This window comes from Canis aureus, chromosome 3, assembly GCF_053574225.1.
Source record: "Canis aureus isolate CA01 chromosome 3, VMU_Caureus_v.1.0, whole genome shotgun sequence".
Taxonomy (NCBI): domain Eukaryota; kingdom Metazoa; phylum Chordata; class Mammalia; order Carnivora; family Canidae; genus Canis; species Canis aureus.
In genome coordinates this window covers 55,813,707-55,829,886 of record NC_135613.1, presented here as the reverse complement: position 1 = coordinate 55,829,886, position 16,180 = coordinate 55,813,707, and the positions used below count along the sequence as shown (strand labels likewise).

Genomic DNA, 16,180 nt, shown 5'->3' with positions numbered 1-16,180 from the left:
CCACGGTCTTGCTCGGACTTTCCAAATACTCTTGAGAGCACCCTGACCTGGTGAACCACTGGCCTCCTCTGGCTGCTTCTCCAGAGCCAGCTGTGGCACCCCTCACCTGGAAACGTTTTATTTCTATCACTGAATCTCTGGCACTTGCCAGAAGTAGCTGAGAACTGTCACATGTCTCCTTCCTAACTGGCACACTATCATTCAGAATCATTTCTGTTATTTCTCTAATCAAGTTAATTCTACGTAGACTGAGCATTTCTGACAGCTACTTGAGGCATGTGACATTTCCTAGGACTATTTTATGTGTTGGACATTTGTTTTTCCTCTGGTCTTATTCTGTGTAACACTAATCAAAACTAGTAGAACTCTGTACTTTTACAAGGCTTGTTTTGGGGGTATGTGCCCGTCCCAATACTACCAGAAGCAGATGGTAATAAAGGGCTAACCCGACACCCAACAGGAAACTGAACGGTGGTTCAATAGGATGGCCTTCACCTGGAGGTCCTCTCCAATGCCCCCGCCCTGTGAACAGGGTAGGACCTGGTGTTAAAAACAAACCCCACCAACAAAACAATGCTGAGGGATTAACATTCAGTAGCTGGAAGTATCTGACCAGGTCACCATCTCTCCGGGCTTCAGGCTGATCATCTGGGTGGTGATGGCAGCGATGCCACAGAGGGTCACCTCAAGGCTAGACAAAGATGAAATCCCTCTTTAGTTTGGATTATGTTGTTATGAAAAGGATACATGTTTCAATGTTGGCCCCAACAATATAGCCAGTTACATCAAAGTTGATTCGAATAAACTTGCCCTGAAAACAAATCACAGCAAGAAAATTAAAAATAAGTAAGGACACAGATGATACGAACACTGTAATAAGATGATAAATCAAAGCGCCCTGCCAAGTATCCGTTAGTTATACAAAAATGGGTCTTAAATATTGTCTCCAATAGAAAGAGAAGGAAAAAGCCTCAGTAAATTCCCCCAAAGCATCAACAGGACAGGCGACCTTCCTGAGCTGTAACATAATAAAAACGAGATCCTAATCATTTAGAACTTTTAAGAAGCTCTTCCACATAATCTGAGATAAGAGGTTTAACAGCATTAAAGGAACACTGTATCCCACCTTATAATGACAGGCTTGAAAAACAGAATAATGTAATTCCCTAGGAAAACAGAAATCCATTCAAGAAAAAAAAAAAGAGAACTTGAATAGATTGTAATAATAAAAAATGAAATATAATTACTTCTTCAAAAATGGTGGGTTGGTCTGATCAAACAGTTTTGCCAGTTCCTAAGGAATATTTAATGGCCTTACTACACATAACTGTTTTAAGGAAATAGAAATAGTGGCAATTTCATAATTCATTTCATAAAGTTATCATAATACCAAATATCAAAGCTGGTAATGTGATCATTAAAATGAGAAAGCAAAAATAAAATAAAAGCAACTATCTCACAAATTAAATCCTTTGCCTGACAATGGCAATGAACGGTTTATTCCAGGACTTAGTCCTTCAAAGCTCACTTGTCACACAAATGGTCAAGGGAGTGGAGGGCTTTCTATGGGGAAATGGACAAGCTGATTCCAAGATTTACAGGGAAATGGAAAGGACCTAAAAAAGTCACAACAATGTTGAGGAAGAACAGAGCCTCAAGGACTCACACTACTAGATTTCAAAAAGCTGTAAGTTTATTAGGACAGGTTGGTATTGGTGGGAGGATAGAGATACAGATCAATGGATTTGAAGAGTCCGGAAATAGACCACACGTATATGGTCAATTCATCTTCACAAAAGGTGCCAAGATAATTTAAGAGAGAAACGACCAATCTTTAAAAACAAACAAACAAAAAAACAAAACAAAACAAAACAACAACAAACGGGTGCCTGAAAAATATGTAAAATGAAACCAAAAGAACTTACAGCCTTCCTCACACCATGTAAAAAAGGTAACTCAAAAGAGATCATAAATGTGAAGTACAGGCTAAAACCATAAACTTCCAAAAGAAAACAGGAGAAAATCCTTATGACCTTAAAGTAGAGAAAGACTTCTTAGAAAACATGCCAAGAGCACGAACCTTTAGTTTATCAACTAAAAACTGATAAACTAGATTTCATCAGAATCTAAAGCTTCTAATTTTCAAGACACTGAAGAAAATGAAAGGAGAAACCACAGACTAGCAGAAAATATTTGCAAACTACCTACCTGGTAAAAGACTTGTTCCTAGAGTATATTAAAAAACTCTTACAACTCAATAACAAGACAAACAACACAAAAAAACCACTGGGTAAATTATCTAAACAGATTATTTCATCAAAGAAGATATGTAAACAGTCAGTAGTATACAAAAGGATTGCTCAATGTCATAAGTTAAAAAAAATCACAAGACAAAAATGACAAGTTGCTTGTTTGGGTAGTTCTGTTTTTTGGGAGCGTGGGGAGAGAGTTTTGTGTCTTTTTTTTTTTAAGATTTTTATCTATTTATTCATGAGAGACAGAGAGGCAGAGACACAGGTAGAGGGAGAAGCAGGCTCCCTGCGGGGAGCCCGTTGTGGGACTCGATCCCAGGACCCTGGGGTCACATCAAGGCAAAGGCAGACGCTCAACTGCTGAGCCAGCCGGGTGCCTCTCTCTCTCTCTTTTTTTTAAAAAGAAGAAAAACTTTCCCTCCTTCTAAGACAGGCTGTTGTGATCTCACAGAAGTACTACTCTCATGCAAATAATCATTTTACACAAATTGTATGATCATGGCATTGAGAGATGCTAACTTAATGTCCTCCCCGAATGGAAGCAGAATCCTGGGGTTGTGTTCTTCCGACACCTGAAGGACACCGTGGTAAGATGCCTCCAGAGGACAAACAGGTGCTATGGGGACACAGAGGAAGGCTTCAAGAAGGATCACTATTTGAGTCAAGTGATCTTATAGCTTATAAATGTGTTGGTTTGCTGCTGGCTAAATGCTACTAAAGGGAGGTTCTGTGCTTCTCCACTTTAAGCTCTCTGTTGGGGCACCTGGGGGGGCTCAGTTGGTGAAGTGTCTGCCTTGAGCTCAGGTCATGATCCTGAGGTCCTGGGATTGAGTCCCACATCGGGCTCCCTGCTCAGTGGGGAGTGTGATTCTCCCTCTGCCTCTCCGCCTGTGCGCTCTCTCTCTTAAATAAAAATTTTTAAAATCTTTAAAAAAATAAAAGTACTATGAATGGCAGGAGTCCATGACACATGACAACCCGATTTTGATCTCCCATTAGTAAGCATTCCATAAGAGAGAAACCACTCCATACTTTTCAAGGGAAAATTAGGACCTTCTGGCCAACAGCTACTTCAAGTGGCACCTGGGGGCCCCTCTATGCTCCTCTGCCAACAGGGCCTCTTTGAACGTTACGTGGAGAAATTTGCACTTACACTCCCTGCCCCACATCTGACTGCCACACAGGCAAGATTATTCAAGTCATCGTAATATCTGGAATCTACTTCCAAACATCACAGCATCGAGGGCGTGCTCTGTGTGTGAGCTCACACCACTAAAAATCCTCCAGTCTGGGAGCAGCTTCTGCCCTAAATGGGGAAAGCCATCCTAGGAGTAATGAGCTAGATTTAACCCGAGACCAGATGGCGGGGTTGAAGGCTTCAGCTATCTTCATCTCCAAACTGTACCAGAAGCTTTGTTCATGAGTAAGGGGAGTTAATCAAGTGGTCTCGTTGCTTAATATAACAGAGAGGAGGATTCCCGGGGTGACGTGGAAGGACGCAGACACCTCCACTATGGTGGGAACAGGGTGCAGAGACTCCAGAAAGGCCTGGAGGCCGTGGTGTCTGTCGGGAAGGCTGCTTTGAGCTCCAGGCTGAAACGGCTGCATGCCGGGTTTCTACCGCAGGTCACACTGTCTTGTGACAAAGTCACATCAGCCCCCAAAAGTCTTTAGGAGGAGGGTGCGAGTGCTCAAGAACACAGCAGGGACTGCATTCAACTGATTTCACAAAACCATTTCTAGTGTCTGTTTGCTAACAAGTACAGGCAAGGGCCCAGGGCTCTGGCTTGTGTCCACCATTCTCTGCTCCCCAGAGGTAGGGAGGGCACCCAAGCCTTTATTGACCTCTACTGTGGCTAGTTATCTCCCCAAAGGTACGTAACACCAGGAGTTGCCAAACTGGCTTAATTCTGTCCAGAGGAAAGAAAAAAAAAACATTTGCATAAAGACAGAGAGGGATTCCTACCAAAAGTTTCTGGGAGGAGACGTCTCTACTGATACAAGTCAGAAATTGAAGTCCCTGTTTCAAAAGTTTCATTACAAGAGAGTCATTTGACATCAATCCCCTCCATCTGGAACGCATCTGACTTCTCCATAAACAGAATGGGACTAACTGTGAATGATTATTTTCGTAAGGGTAATGTTCTCCTCAAAGAAGCCCCTCTAATACAAACCATACGCTAGCATCTATGAAAGAAAAGATACTCTTCAGGAAATTATTCATCTCTATCAGATCAAAGAGAGGGAAACAAATGGATTCTAAAAGCTTACAGAGTTTATAGTTCCAAATATTTCCACTGCAAGCCTGTGTCCTGTAAAGCCTCCACGCAGCTCCACCGTACATGCAACGGGTTTCTCACCCATCACGTTGCTCTTCTGGTGTGACGTGGGACATCCTTCCCGGCCCCAGGCCTGGCCTGGCCCCAAAGCTGTCACTTCCCAGGTTACCTTAGACTGCTCGAGCTTCCAAAACCAGGGCACGTGTGTTCCTAGAGGGTCCAGCCCATGCAACACACACTCCCTGGGCTCAACTGTGCACTATGGCATGTCATTGAAAATACACTAAGGTCAAGACCCAGATGGAAAAAAAAAAAAAAAAAAAAAAAAAAAGACCCAGATGAAGGCAAGCTCAAGCTCAAGGAGGCCACAGGCTCTTGCTGTGTAGGTAACCACATTGTAACTAAATGTATTCCATTAATGTGCACCTACTGTGTACTTCCATGTGCAAGGCACAGCGCCAGGAACTATGGATCCAGAGAGCAGGGAGACAGTCCCTCATGTGAGATACAGGGGTCACCAGGAAGCAGCCTGCTCACCCACAGACTGTGAGTACGTAAGAAAATCCAAGAGGACACCATGCAGAGCCACAGAGAGACCGTCTCGGGTAGAATTTTAGACCAAGCAGGTGTTTAGGAGAAGTGGAAGGAGAACTGTGGACTGATCTGGAAGCGTGGCAACAGGATGTGCTCTGGGCTGGACAGGGGCCACGAGGAAAGTGTGGGGCCTGGGGATTCCTAGCTATTTTATTTTTCTGGGTTTTTGTTGTTGTGTTTTGTTTTACACTTATGCAACTGGGGGGTTGGTGCTGATGGGACCACATCCTGACAGAAGATGTAAGGAACAGATTTCAAGTAGAAAAGGTTCCATATGGAACACATGACATCTGAGAGACCTATTCAGACATCCCAATGGAAAGAGCATGTGCACACCATAGTGCCTGGCAGAGGACAGGAGCTCAAGAATTTACTGGAGTGCCCAGCAGCCAAATGTGAATTCTGTACAATGTGGTTAGAAGATGAGCCCAGAGCGCCCCAAGAAGCAAAGCATCGGCCACGCTTGCAGAGAACTGCCAAAGGGACCTTTCAGCTGCATGAGCTCCTGTCCACAGTGTAACCAGATCCTTCACTGTTTTTTTGTGGAACCACTAAAACCAACTACTTGTTGTGGCTTTGTACAGTGAATGCCTTATGATGGGTTAGTAGCTAGCTACTGCTGTTTCTTAAGAAAGAAAAAAAAAAAAAAGTCCTACATATCAACATAAAGCTGACTTTCTAAGGATTGCAACCTGAAGCCAACAATGTAAGGACATGTTTGTGTCTCCGTTGAACTAGCTACATGTAAGAACACTGCCTTAGTGAAAAATCTTCTTTCCTTAAAAACGATGAGCTTTTAATAGATTAGAATGAGTAGACTTCGAGATTATCATCCAGTAGTACAAGTGCTTTGGGAGCTGGCACTCCAGCTGACACTGGGCTTACTAAGGATTTAGATTAGATGGGTGATTCTCACTGGAATCCATCTTGTTAGAAAACCATCTAAGAAATTCTTCCTGCCAGTACAATGTAAAGTTAGTTCCGACCAGAATTATTTACACCAACCTTCGGAATAGGATGCATAAATAGTAAGCTTTAAAGAGACTCGTGTATAGTAATTATTTCGCAAATAAATTTCAAAAATGATTACCTTGCTTTAGACTCCAATTTGAAGAAACAAGCTGGACGGGGGTTTCTCAACCTCGACAGTTTGACACTTTGGGCTGGATAATTCTTTGTCGCGGGGCCTGTCCTGTACAATGTTGGATGTTTAGCAGCATCCTTGGCCTCTCCCCACTAGATGCCAGAGGCAAACCACTAAGTGTCACCCAAATCGAACTACCAAAAATGCCTCCAGATGATACCAAATGGCCCCTGAGCATCTCCAACTGAGAACCACTGATCTAGAGTAATGCAAATTACAGGTCACAACTTATATTTGTCAATACAGAAATCTCTCTAATGACGTGTGGAAGCCAACTTCCAAGATGGCCTTGGTAATCCCTAACCTTGGCGTTCCCATTGTTGTGTAATTGTGTAGTTCCCTTGCTCCCACTGTACCAGAGCTGGTCTGACTGACCAGTAGAATACATCAAAGGACTAGTGTGTGACTTCCAAGGTCGTAAAGAGCATTCACTGTGTGGCTTCTGTCCTGCTCTCTTGGATCACCTGCTCTAGGGGAACACCAGCTGCCAGGTCATAAGCGGGCATGCCTCCAGAGAGGCCTCAAGGTGAGGAACCAAGGATTCCTGCCAAAAGCTGCCCAAGTCAGCTTGGAAGAAGATCCTGCAGAGGACTACAGCCCCAGCCAACACCACCTTAGTGGTGGTGAGAGGCCCCGAGTCAGAACCACCCATCACACAGACATGTCAAGTGATACAGGTTTCAGGTCACTAGGGTCAGGGCAATTTGTTACACAGCAACAGCTGACTAATACAGAATACTACTTCCATCTGCACCAAACACAAAATCGCTGGCAGGCAGATGGATCCCGACCACTTAGTGACAGACTCACGACATTCTTTACCAAAGAACAAGGACTGGTTGGCTGCAATTTATCTTTTCTAAGCAAAGAGGGGACACCTAATCACAAAATGGTTTCTCCTGAATTTAAAGTGTGGTTTGGGGCAGGGGGGAATCAGAATAGATTGGTAACTTCACATTTATGTGGTAAAACGAAACATTTTCCACTAAGAAATCCTTGCAAATCTTCATAGAGATACACATACCAAAGCTGGTAGCTCACTGTTTCTTCTATCCCGTGATATAGCCACTAAACACAGGGCTTTCAGTGGGAAGAATTTAAGATTTAAATATGGCTCAGGCTCAATACTGAAGATCCAGGGGATGATGACAAAAACTCTATAAATGAAGCTTAGTGCCCCCAAATCTTTTATAAACCCCAAAGTCACACCCAGACTTTCTCCTGACACAGGTATATTCGTATCCCACTCTGTATGTAAAAAGCTAAAAAAAAAAACACTACCTAATGAATTTGGATTAAATGAATCTTCAAAATTTATCTTCTGGGAATAAACAATGTCTCAAACAAATAGATCCCTATTTCTTCTGTAACTTGACAGCCTCTTGGACCCTATGAGGCGCCATGGGCTCAGTCGGATGTCCTGCCCCCAATTCTTATGTCAAAGTCCTAAGTCCCAGTGCTTCAGATCAGGACTATATTTGGAGACAGGGTCTTTACAAAGATAATTACGTCCAAACGAGGTCACTAGGGCCCTAGTCCCACAGGACTAGTGTCCTTAACAAGAAAAGAACAGGGCATAGGCACACACAGAGGGAGGAGGTGGCCACCGACAAACCAGAGAGGCTACAGAAGAAACCAGCCCTGTTCTCCCTTGGTGTTGGACTTCCAGCCTCCAATACTGAGAAAATAAAGCCCCTCGGTTTGGGGAGCTCTTTATGGCAGTCCTGCAGACTCCTGCAGACAGTTATCTGGCTACCTTTGGGTTCACTGGGTCCTCTGTGATCCCATATCTGGCTGTTTCCACTAACCACCCCAATCTGTGCCGTCAGAAAGTCAACACGAACACCATGACTTCACATCCTCAGGGTAAAACCGTACATCATAATGGTACTAGATTCCCCAAACTACCCCTCAGAGAGTCATGAGAATTAAAGCCTCTCTTAACATGGCCTTCTGAGCTTTTACAAATACTTCTAGTATCAGAGGAGGGAGAAAAAACATAGATATTAACTCAATGATTTAAGGAGAAAGAACTGAAATTGAAGCCCCCTTCCAACCTCACTGTGGAAATGGTTATTGCATCTTGAGGACTATAATCCAGGGTGAGGGCTTTACTGCGGGCAGGCCCAATTTGCTGAATATGGTTCTAGAGAAGATCTGCCACTGATGAGTGGGCTGGGAGTAGCTGAACAGGGAGAGCTGATCTGGCCATCGCCTAGAAGGCCAGCCCCAGGCAGTCAGGGACAGGTGATCCAACGGAAGGAGAGAGGAAAGCTCTCCAGGAATTGAGCAAGCCAAACAGTTAAGAGGATTTTTACAGAGAAGGAACAGAACAGACTCATTATTCTGACCTCCATATCCTGTAGAAACAGCAAGTATGAACAGGACAATTGATGACACTGAATACCAACTCTGTAGAGCGTGGACATTCCTAGTGCTGTGTGCTAAGTCCTCCATGCCCAGCCAGCAACAAGTGTTACAGATCGTCCCCAAAGATGAAGAACGAGTCATGTGCCATCCAGTATAATTATATGTGGTAAATATATCATTACAATGACTTCCATATTTTTTCCTTTCTAAAATGCGACCACTAGAAAATTGAATATTACGTGAGACCCGTCAATATTTCTACTGGGCGATATCGCTCCATACTGCATTGATTAGCCTCTCCCCAAAATCCAGGAAGAAAAAAGTACTCTAGCTGCTTAATCCCAATAGACATTTAACTAAAAATCAGAGAAATTAAAAGTTTCTGGTGTTTTCAGACTTACAAAGCGAGATGAATTATCATTTTTCACAGTCTTCGCATTTCCAAAGGATTCCAGGATTGGATTTGCTTGCAAAAGCTGCCGTTCAAGTTCCCCCTAAAAGACATCACACACACACACACACACACACACACACACACACACACACACACAGAGCATATGAACGTTAATCTCATGTCTTTACTCCAATCCTCGGGGGAAAATACAAAACACATCCTTTTTTTCCCCTCAGTGTTTTCATTTTTTTTTGCCACCCTGTACCCTTTTCGGCTTGATTCTTGGTCCCACTGGGCTCTGTCAAAGGAAAACAATTTATAAAGTTTATAAAGTGATCAGAGGGATCAGAAAAGGTTACACTGAGCACAGAAGAGAACTCTAAGGGCAGGGCACATAAATTAGGTGGAGAATTGTGAGAATAAAGCAAACACGTTTTCATGAAATGAAATCTAGCAGGACGCTGCGATGAAGAACATATCAACACTTACGCTTCTGTTCATTTGTCCTCTGCCTTGTTCCAGTGACTTAAGGCAGCCAATTCTAATAATCACCACTAGACTGTGGAAGACATGCCAAGGGCTTCACGCAGTGTCTTAATGATGCAGACAGGGCAATGTCCTCACCTCCACTTTCAGACAGGACAGAGATGCAGATGCTGTTATGGCCCCTTGCTCAAATTTTAAGGGCTAAGTAGAGTCTGTGATAACCTACATGCTTTATCAGTGTCTTTAGTTACGTGCAGCAAATTCAGCTAGAAGGCAGGTTTTTACAAACAGAAGATGTAAGCACGTTAATATGTGCCTTGATCATGACACACAATAGGAAGCTGTATGAGAAAGCACGATGCCATCACCGGCCACAAACAGCACTAGAAAGCGACGTTGTGTTCCTGGAATGTAATTTTAGAATTATATCGTAGGGCTTAGAGAAATCTGCTTTTTCCAAACACAGATCTTACCCCTGTATTTTAGAATACCAGTATTCTAGACCTGAAGAAAGCCTTACAAACCACCAGGCAAATGGGATTCTCTAAGCAAGAGAGGGATAAAGGGACCTTCACATAAGATTCTTAAACTCATGGCCAGCTGCTGCATGATGCAGAACAAATGTGTGCCATACACTCAGTCTTAGCATCTAGTGCAGCAGGAAGGGTGGGGAAGTGCTATGGAGGCCCAGGGCACAGGGAGGTACTTCCCCACAGGTCTACACTTTAGCATTTATCTCAATTGTCCAGATTTTGACAGGTCTCAAGCACAACATACATCTGTGCTATGGACTTCCTTTCTTGGCATTAGATAGGATGCTCCCTTGCAGCGCATCCTCTGGTTTATGGACTTCAAAATACCAGATTATTTCTGATGTAAATCTTTCTAACCATTATACGCTCCCCAGATTTCTTAAATTTGGTATCCTGGGGACCAATTTGAACAACTGAGAAGCATCATTAAGAATGGCAGTTATTGGGGTGCTTGGGGCACTCCATTGGTTACACGACTGCCTTCAGCTCAGGTCATGACCCTGGGGTCCTGGGATCGAGCTCCACGTTGGGCTGGCCATGACCAACATCTTACAAAGTCTTGGGTATCCTAGCGCTGCGCAAACTGGGCTCCAGAATCCTCCTTACCTCACGTGGTTTGTGTGATCAGAATGTAAAAACTGTCAGAAAAACCCTGAATTTCCATAAATGGGGCATTACCTTTACACTAACCACCTACTGTTAGATCAGGGAACTAGAATCTAGATTCCTTAAAATGACACACTATCATCCTGTCAAATCATAAGGTAAAAAAAAATACTTTAGGGCACCTGGATGGCTCAGCAGTTGGGCATCTGCCTTCAGCTCAGGGTTGGGATCCTGGAGTCCCGGGATCGAGTCCTGCATTGAGCTCCCTATGTGGAGCCTGCTTCTCCCTCTGCCTGTGTCTCTGCCTTTCTTTCCTCTCTCTCTGTCTCTCATGAATAAATAAAATCTTAAAAAAAAAAACTTTAATATTTTACCTTTCAGATGTTTTCCTAATCTGGAGGTAAAACGAGTATGGCACATCTCATTTCAATATTCCCTAGAGGTGGCCACAAGGATTCTTTCCTTCTTTGCGTATTTGGGTGTGCTTATGTGAGTGATCTACTGATTCTAGTCCTTCTGCTGGCTTGTGATAACTGGTCGTATCCTCTGCACTGAGCTCATTGTTAGGTCAGAAGGATGCTCCGGGAGTGTCTGCTGAATGAATGTATGATCAGAAATCCCAAAACCTTCTAGTAGGGTTTGGGGGTGGAATGGTGGTGAGCCAAGGATGGTGGTAAGAATCGAGTCAAGGGTCTTCACTGGCACCATGGTACCTGCCAACTGAGGCACTCCTGGTCTCTGCTGTTGGGGCCACTATGTTAACAGGGTCGTGGTATCACTTTTCTCCTAATAGACTGGTGACATCAATGGGACCAAGTAAAGATCTCAAAAATAACACCAGAAAACACATAAAAAGGGTCTTGAATTAAGAAAGTACCATGACATTTGATCATTTGGGTGTCATACAATTTCACATTTTGATTAAACAGCTCTAACATCTTTCAAGCAAATTATGGAGCCCCTTAGAAACCATCAGGGGATGGTGGTTCATGCCCTGTGCCGAAGGCAGGCGCTAAACTACTGAGCCACCCAGGGATCATCCATACCCACAGTTTATAATGCTATACTTTAAATGCTGATTACCATTCATTGCTTAAACACTGTGAGCTTCATTTTGAAAATGGGTTTATATTTCCATTAATAAGGATTAAATTCTAAAGGCAAGTACAGGGTGCCTGAGTGGCTCAGAGGTTGAGCATCTGCCTTGGGCTCAGGGCGTGATCCCGGGGTCCTGGGATCGAGTCCCACATCAGGCTCCCCGCAAGGAGCCTGCTTCTCCCTCTGCCTGTGTCTCTGCCTCTATGTCTCTCTCATGGATAAATAAATAAAATCTTTAAAAAAATAACAATAAAAAATAAAAGCAAGTATAAAGGCATGCGGGGACAGCTCAAATGGAGCTTACAAGGAGGAATGCACTAGCCACAAGATGGGGAAACTAACACCCTCACGAATTGCTGGTGGGGCGGGATGCCCAGCAGCACCATCACTCTTTGCTCCTGAGAATGGTGGGGCAGGGCCTCAAAATGGTCAGTGGAACACTACTGGGACCCAGCTCCTAGGTGCACGCCCAGGAGGATGGAAAACATAGGTCCACGCAGACAACTGCACACACGTTCACGGGGGCATCATTCAAAGTGGCCAAAAAATGTATACAATCCAAAAAAAAAAAAAAAATGTATACAATCCAGACATGTGTCAGCTGGTGGATGGGCCGTGTGACTGATTTCATAGAATGAGGTGGCATCCAACCAGGGAAAGGTAGGGCATGTTTACACGCGCTATGACACGGATGAATCTCACAAACGTCATGCTGAGAGGAAGGAGCCACATACGCTAGGGTTCCATTACAGAAGGTACGCACAGTAGGCAAACTCATAGAGACACAAAGGAGATGATGATGAATGGTTTCCGGGGGCTGAAGGGAGGTGGAAGGGGAGGCCTCATGAGTTTCTTTTTGTTTTTTTTTTTTTCCTCATGAATTTCTTTTTGGGGTGATGAGAAGGTCCTCAAGTCTGCAGCAGGGACAGCTACATAACTCAACATACAAAAAAAAAAATGACAATGCTGAACTGTAGAAATGCATGAATTTTATGGCATGTGAATTAAACCTCAATAAAGCTGTTAAAAAAAAAAAAGAATGAGCAAGGAGACAAATAAATGACTCACAAAATCAGGAACCCAAAGACGCCTTCCCCTTGGTTCTGATGATTCACGCTACAGTCTGATGACAAAATGCTAGGAACGTATACAAATGGTGCCTGGCACTCTTGAGCAAGTTTTGCCCGCACAGTTCAATGTAAATTCACAAACCAGGGATCTCAAACCAAAAGAAACACCTTGCAAAGTACAGACTTTTGGTGGCCATTCCCAGAATGGGGCAAGGGGGTCCCTGGGAAAGGGGAGGGAGTGTGGGCAGAGAAGAGGTCTCTTGACACAGTCCCCTCCAGGGTTGCTGCCGCTGATGAGCATCCCGTTCCTCAAGCTGAGAACCAGCGCCCTTCTCAGGTTTCTACAAACATAAGCAGAGCTGGACTAGACGACTGTGAAAATAAATGTGGAGAAAAGCAGCTCTGGAAAGTCCGCGCAGCGAGTTCATGCAGGCAAGACATGCACATCAGCGGCCAGAGAAGCTGCTGCCTTTGAGAAGACCTGCTCCGCAGGGACTCCTCTGACCCAAAGTCAAACCCAGGGGTAGGCATGCGACTCACACACCATGGGGATCCACTCTGTAGTTTAAAATGACATCGAAACAAAATGTTAACAACAACGATGTGCGTACTCCACGGTGGATTTGGAAAACCCAAATCTGGCCGTTAATCATCTAACACCGTTTCACTAGTGACCTAAGCACGCATTAAAAGGTCATTTTTAGTGTGTATCAACCAGGCACAAAGAAAAGCTAATTTCTGGTCTAGAGATTCCTTCTGTTATTGATAAAAAAAGCCTTTAAGTATTGTCTAGGATAACAGTTATTTCATTAACCCTTCCAATTTGTATTCACTTGCGCAAATCTGCTCTACAGCGGAAGGAACAAAAGCACACCGTAGGCACCCCCACAGGTGTAATATGGCTTTGCTGTCTGACAGCTAAACAATTTTGAGAAAGACATCTGAAAATCTTGGTATCTAGGACTCTGCCTGCAGAAACTAAGATAATTTCTATTAATAGATCATTTTTGTAGCATCACTCTTCCCTGCTTCAACTGAGCTTGAAATCATTACGCCTGTGGCGGACACTGCAGTGCCTGGGAAAGGGTTAAGTCCAGGACACACATCCCTTCCCTTCAGAGGTGTCTGGCTTGGCACTGCCCTTCTTGTCCTTCTTGGCTTGTCACCTGTCCCTTGCTGTGCTCTGGGGAGCCAGGAGCAGGGGCATTCTCTAATCAGGAAGATCTAACATGCCTCCACTACCTGCCCTGGATACACAAAGTGCTAACTTTATATAGGAAATCATTAAAGGCTTGAAGGTTAAACCGTTTATGGGCTATAAAACTTTAATAGATTAGAAATGTGTGAACCCAAAAAGGTACAACTTTTCGAGCTGCAGCCCCGGACTCAAAATGTAACGTCTGGCACAGAGCGAGCCTCCTGCGTATTTGAGGAGAATCGAAATAATTCCACCTGGTCTTTGAAATACAAAACCCTGAAGGGACAGGCTTCATAAACATGTGATTCAATGTCATGATAAAAGGGCAAATAAGTATCAAAACTCGTCTAGAAAACAAATTTAAAAGCAGGAGGGCATGCTGCTTGCAAAAGAATACATCTGTAAGCAACAACACTTTCAAAATTAAGTTTCCACAGTGAATTTCACTCAGAGCTAACTGTACTTGTTTCTAATGGAGATTCAATCTAGAGACAGAAATTAGTGCAAGCATTCAAGACTGAGAAGCAGAAAGAAAAGCACTTGCCTGATGTTTCACTGGTTTAGGCGATTCCTGCTGTTTGTTACAAACAGATAAATGCAAACGTTAGCGAGTTTGAGTCTTTCCCTGAGCAGTGAGCCACATCCAAAGCACTATGTCAACGTGCAGCTCAGAACCGTGAAAGCGGGTCCAGCTGGCATTCACTCAGCAGGGGCACCTGCCTCTTCTGCACACCTACAGATTAGCAGTAACGGACTCTTCTGTCCTTATCCTTTTCTACCATCAATTGTCCCCAGGTCTCTCTCCTCGCCTCAAGCTGCAGTGGACAGTAACAATGGGCTGTTGTCCACTTTGCAAAAGAACTGCTAAAGATACCTGAGGACCCTCCTTTGGTGGAAATAAGAAATTTTCATAAGCACTGCTTATCGATCACTAACAATTCTTCCCACAGCTTTGCCAGAAATTAGGTTTCAAGCTAGAACCGTTAATTCCAGTTGGCCTGTTCGGATACCCAGTTAATAGCAATTTCCAGGTCAGCGTGCTCCCTTCTGAGCAGGGGGAGGTGTCTGAGTGAGAGTGGAGGAGACCAGGGAGCTGTCATCCCACCAGAATGCTGGGCCTCCTTACGCTTGCTTCTGAAATTATAAGAGAGTAAGCCCATGAATTCAACAAACAACAGAAGAAAAACTTACAGGAATATTATGGTCCTTCCGTCCTTTATGCGAAGAAGCAACATGAGCAAGGTACTGAATGACTTTCTTGGTATTTTCTGTCTTCCCGGCACCTGATTCACCCCTGCAAGAAAACAGTACACAGGCCGCCTTAAAGAAAGCAGAGCATACACATTCCCAAGTCATAACTAGCAAAATGAGGTGGACTTGGGATAAGAATTGGCACCATGGAAGTCAGGGGAAACTGTGGAAGTCAGGGGAAAAAAACCTGCCAGCACAGGTTAGAAAAATTATTATTCTTTTTAAAATGGTATTAAATTAACCCAACTTTTTTTTTTTTTTTTTTTTTTTTGGAAGATGCCAATAAGATGGAGGCAGGATAAGGATAAGGTTCACAACACAGTTTTTTTCTTAGGAGTTTGGTGGGGGGTTCCACCAGAGAAGTGAAAGTTCTTTTATTTAAAAAAAAAATTATTATTCATGAGAGAGAGAAGCAGAGACCCAGGCAGAGGGAGAAGCAGGCTCCATGCAGGGAGCCTGATTTGGGACTTGATCCCAGGATCCGGGGATCACGACCCAACTGAGCAAAAGGTAGACACTCAACCACTGAGCACCCAGGCACCCCACCAGTATGCAATAACACTATGAATTTTGTGATGAACTTGGACTTCATGCCACCACTTTATCTGCTTTGTGTTTAAAAACCAGACTGGCACATTTCAAAGGATTTCTATTTCTGCTCAAGGACTGACCTTGACATTCAGGTAAGCTGCTAGGCACAGTGGTGCGTTAGGGCCTTTCTGTTCAAATATTTAAGGCTCCCTAAGATCTGAATAAAGTGAATCTATCTTCATAGTCAATAAAAATCTAAATTTGGATTAAAATAACAATTTTAACATCTAATTAGGTTTTTATTAAAAAAAAAAACCCCAAGAAAAAAAACAAAAACTCCCAGAAAACAGAAGAAAAGCACCAGAAACCCAAAA

The 16,180-nt window shown here is 43.6% G+C and overlaps 1 protein-coding gene across 9 annotated transcripts in view; it reads right to left on the bottom strand.

The window, feature by feature from the left end:
- The window catches only part of MYH10 (myosin heavy chain 10), a 123,786-nt gene that overhangs the window by 64,945 nt on the left and 42,661 nt on the right, over positions 1-16,180 (bottom strand). For 5 of the 9 annotated variants that reach the window (XM_077892683.1, XM_077892676.1, XM_077892679.1 and 2 more), the window contains 4 exons: positions 15,216-15,318; positions 14,569-14,598; positions 9,041-9,133; positions 748-811 (listed from right to left, as the gene is read on the bottom strand). In XM_077892683.1, coding sequence (XP_077748809.1) covers positions 748-811; positions 9,041-9,133; positions 14,569-14,598; positions 15,216-15,318 — 290 coding nt within the window. The remainder of the gene's footprint in view (positions 1-747; positions 812-9,040; positions 9,134-14,568; positions 14,599-15,215; positions 15,319-16,180) is intronic. The other 4 variants (XM_077892677.1, XM_077892680.1, XM_077892678.1 and 1 more) reach the window with 2 other exon arrangements.